This window comes from Octopus bimaculoides, chromosome 9, assembly GCF_001194135.2.
Source record: "Octopus bimaculoides isolate UCB-OBI-ISO-001 chromosome 9, ASM119413v2, whole genome shotgun sequence".
Taxonomy (NCBI): Eukaryota; Metazoa; Mollusca; class Cephalopoda; order Octopoda; family Octopodidae; genus Octopus; species Octopus bimaculoides.
The window spans coordinates 64201969-64206044 of NC_068989.1; the positions used below are offsets into that span (position 1 = coordinate 64201969).

The window sequence follows — 4076 nt, forward strand, 5'->3', positions numbered from 1 at the left end:
TGCAAGCTCTCTCTCTCTCTCTGTCTCTCTCTGTCTCTGTCTCTCTCTCTCTCGCTCTCTCTCTCTCTCTCTCTCTCTCTCTCCCTCTCTCTCCTCTCCTCTCCTCTTTCTCTCTTCCTTTTCCTCCTTGTTTGCGCGTGCTTCTGTCTTATGTATTGTTTTTCTCCCTTCTGAGCGTTTCTTTCTAAGCGTTCTCCATACTATCTCGTACTTCACTTGATCAAACCTTCAGCTACTCTTCCAATTCAACTGAATTCCATTTCGTTACAATCTTTGTCCCACCTTCTTCCACTTTACTTCTTCCCTCATCGTTCACCTCACACACTACTCACACTACCTCTTACTGTCTTCTTCTATTTTTACATCAACATCCCTCCACATTACTAGTTTACTTCAATCGAATTTTCATTCACAAGCCTTGTTTTTCAGCCATTTTAAGATGGAAGGATTTATTTTCAGGGGAATATAACTGCTTTAAAACTATCAATTCTCAGTGGTGATTACAAGTGGAAGATTTAAACGAGCTGTATCTTCTGGCCTCTTAATATACTTCATTCTTCTTTCGTTTTAAACAACCTCAAGGAAAATATGAACGTCAGACAAGCGTATTTTTTTCTCGTCAACAAGTGTGCCACTTTGTACATAAGTAAAAGTACTATATTCAGTTATTTCATTGTTGCAGGGTATGTATGTATGTATCTGCATGTCCTTCTCCAATATAAAGATTATTGACGTTCTTTCTTGTTTGCTTGCAGGTATCACCACTGTGTTGACAATGACAACCATCAGCAACGGGGTGCGGTCCTCTCTACCGCGAATCTCTTATGTCAAAGCTATTGACATTTATCTGGTCATGTGTTTCGTATTTGTGTTCGCCGCCTTGCTGGAGTATGCAGCGGTGAACTACACCTATTGGGGGGGAAAAGCAAAGCGCAAAGCTAAGAAGCTACGTGAGAAAAACGAAACGCTCTACGATAAAGACGATAACGAAAACAGAGTAAGTTATTCTCGGAATTATTTTTTCATCTTTCAATTACCGAATTTAATGACTATGAGTCGCTTTTTCTTCATTTTCAAATGTAACTAAAAATTGCCCTGTGTCTAATGCGACCGTATTACAGGTGGGACACTGAGTGCCATAGAACAGGGAGCTGGATGTCTGCTAAGATACTGAAGGCAAGCAAAATTATCACCGACATCTAGGACAAGCTCATGAAAAATTACTTACAGTACGTTGACAGTTACGTAGCGAAGTCATATCATCTCGTTATACTTCCTTCCGCAGCATACATGATCTATACTTGATATGTGTCTTATATTATTTAATGAGTGTACTACTTTAAGAAACATTTTTTTTTAATTACCCGATTGAAAAATTATTCTAGAAACATTAAAAGAATGTTAAATTTTCATCAGCCTGTCAGCTATTTGCAACAAATGAATGACAACAAAACCATAGCGTGTGTTCGCCAGCCTGGTTGCCGATCGTGGTTACATAAAACATCGCAATCAGGAATACAAATTTTACATCTTGTATGGCAATTCTCTTGAGCAAAAACTTAACAATTATACGGTTGATTCGAAAGAAGATAAAGTTGAAATACAGTACTCTCACAACGTTTATTTATGACAATTTCATACTTTATTCCAGTATACTATTATTATTTTTTTCGCTGCTTTCGCGGATTCCCATGACTCTCTGACGCCATTCTATTCCATTATTATGAATTTGAATTGGAAGTTTGAATCATAGTGACTCTTTCATTAGCTGATTACACAACCATGGACGCCATCCCTATAGACGCGTTGCAGTTACTCTCTTAATAGAGCTTGGTGATCCTGACAGTTTATATTCTAGGATTCCTCCGCTCAGCATCAATGTAAGAAGCACCGCTGGCTCAGTTGAGCTCTTCCTCTACCTCTTCCCAATCCGCCATGCTGCAGTCCCATGACTTTCAAAATCCTCTTCGAATCTGCATCATCTTCCAAAAGATATCTTCTCTGTCAATCTTTGCTGTGAGCTGCTGAGACATAGCAAGAAGTTGGCCCGTCGACATTGTTACAAATAAGCAACCTGTAAGTGTAGTACTATATAATTGACGAATATTTGCTTAACTCACAGAGTTCAAGTCGTTATTTAATCGTGGTTTCTTTGACACAGAATTTCACATTGGGATTCTTTACAAATGAATTACATGGATAGCATTAGTCTTTCTTTTATAGAAAAGATTTAAAAGAATGCCTTCAATATTTATTGATAAGACATGTAATGGAGATTTTTGTCTTTGAGATTTGGAAAACTTGATTAAAAGATCGATGTATCCATTATTGGATTTTCCTTTCAGTTTGGATGATGAAGGAATAAAATTAAAGAACTGAGCAATATTGCATAAAAATAATGCCGAAGGTTTTGAAATAAACAAGAAAGAATAATAATAATAATAATAATAATAATAATAATAATAATAATAATAATAATAATAATAATAATAATAATAATAACAAAGAAAAACAACAATAATAATGATGGTTTCAAATTTTGGCTCCAGGCCAGCAACTTCTGGGAATGACGTAAGTCGATTAAATCGACCCCAATGCTTAACTGGTACTTGTTTTAATAATAAAGCATATTATTCTACACCCGGTATTCGAGTACTATATTTTCCCACCTTGTTTTACATATATATATATATGTGTGTGTGTGTGTGTGTGTGTGTGTGTGTGTGTGTGTGTGTGTGTGTGTGTGTGTGTGTGTGTGTGTGTGTTTCATATATATATATATATATATATATATATATATATTATATGTGTGTGTATGTGTGTATGTGTGTCTCTGTGTGTGTATTTATAACCGCGTTTATGAATGTATGTATGTTTTTATGCATGTATGTATGTGCTGGTATATATGTACGTATGCACGTATGTATGTATGTATGTATGTATGTATGTATGTATGTATGTATGTATGTGTACACATAATCTTATAAACAGCAGACCTTATTTGAAGAAAACTACTTCATGTACTGGCGACAACAATAACTACAACAATGAAAAGAAAATAGCAGCCAAAGGACGAATACTGCGTGTAGTATCGAGGAAAAGGAGAAGGAGAAGCTCGGTGGAGAATTAGGAATTAAGAGAGTAAAAGAGAGAGAGAGAGAACAGCTCTTGTCAAATACTGAAGGTCAATGAAGCAATGTGGCAATTTCTTCCAAATATACTGCATAAAGACTAATACTTGAACGATGATCTTATAATCCAAGTGGGGCGCTATTTGAGTGGACATGACCCACATTGTTGTGAGTAGGCTTCACTACAATCAATCATCTTCCACGGAGTTCTCTGATCGAAACCGATGACAAGTAGTAAAGAGATTTTGAATGGAGTGTTGGCAAGCTGATTGATTATTCAAGAAAATGTTTCTCTGTGTGTGAGAAAGAGTGAGAGACAGACATACAGACAAAGGGATAGACAGAGAACTAGTGAGAGAGCGAGAGAAAGAGCGAAATTTGATTGATGGTGACATCTACTGAGGCTGCCATTTTGATTTCGAAAAGTGTGAAACCTTGATGCTGCCATTTTGTGTCTCGAGAAGTGCAAAAAGTATGTTGTATCAAAGTCGTTATTTTATATAAAATGTAAATGTGATAGAACTAACAATTGTTGCTTCTTCTTCTGCTGCTGGTGTTGCTGCTTCAGGGGAAGATACTGGTAGTGGGTTGAGAAAAAAGAGAATAAGAATGATGATTCGTAGTCAATATAAGTCTAAGTGCAAGTGTATTCAACAACAAAAAATATTATACTGAACAACTTTAGAGAAGTGCTTCTAGTAAATAATAATAATCCTTTCTACTATAGGCACAAGGCCTGAAATTTGGCGGGGAGGTGTCTAGTCGATTACATAAACCCCTAATGTTTCACTGGTACTTAATTTATCAACCGTCGAAAGGATGAAAGGTAAACTCGACCTCGGTGGAATTTGAACTCAGAACTTAACGGCAGACGAAATACCGCTCAGCATTTCGCCCGGCGTGCTAACGATTCTGCCAGCTCCCCGCCTTAATAATAATAATAAT

General features: G+C 36.6%; 1 protein-coding gene across 1 annotated transcript in view; it reads left to right on the top strand.

The window, feature by feature from the left end:
• LOC106872511 (gamma-aminobutyric acid receptor subunit beta) overlaps positions 1–4076 on the top strand; it is a 413986-nt gene that overhangs the window by 378407 nt on the left and 31503 nt on the right. The window contains exon 8 of the mRNA XM_052970715.1: positions 756–997. Coding sequence (XP_052826675.1) covers positions 756–997 — 242 coding nt within the window. The remainder of the gene's footprint in view (positions 1–755; positions 998–4076) is intronic.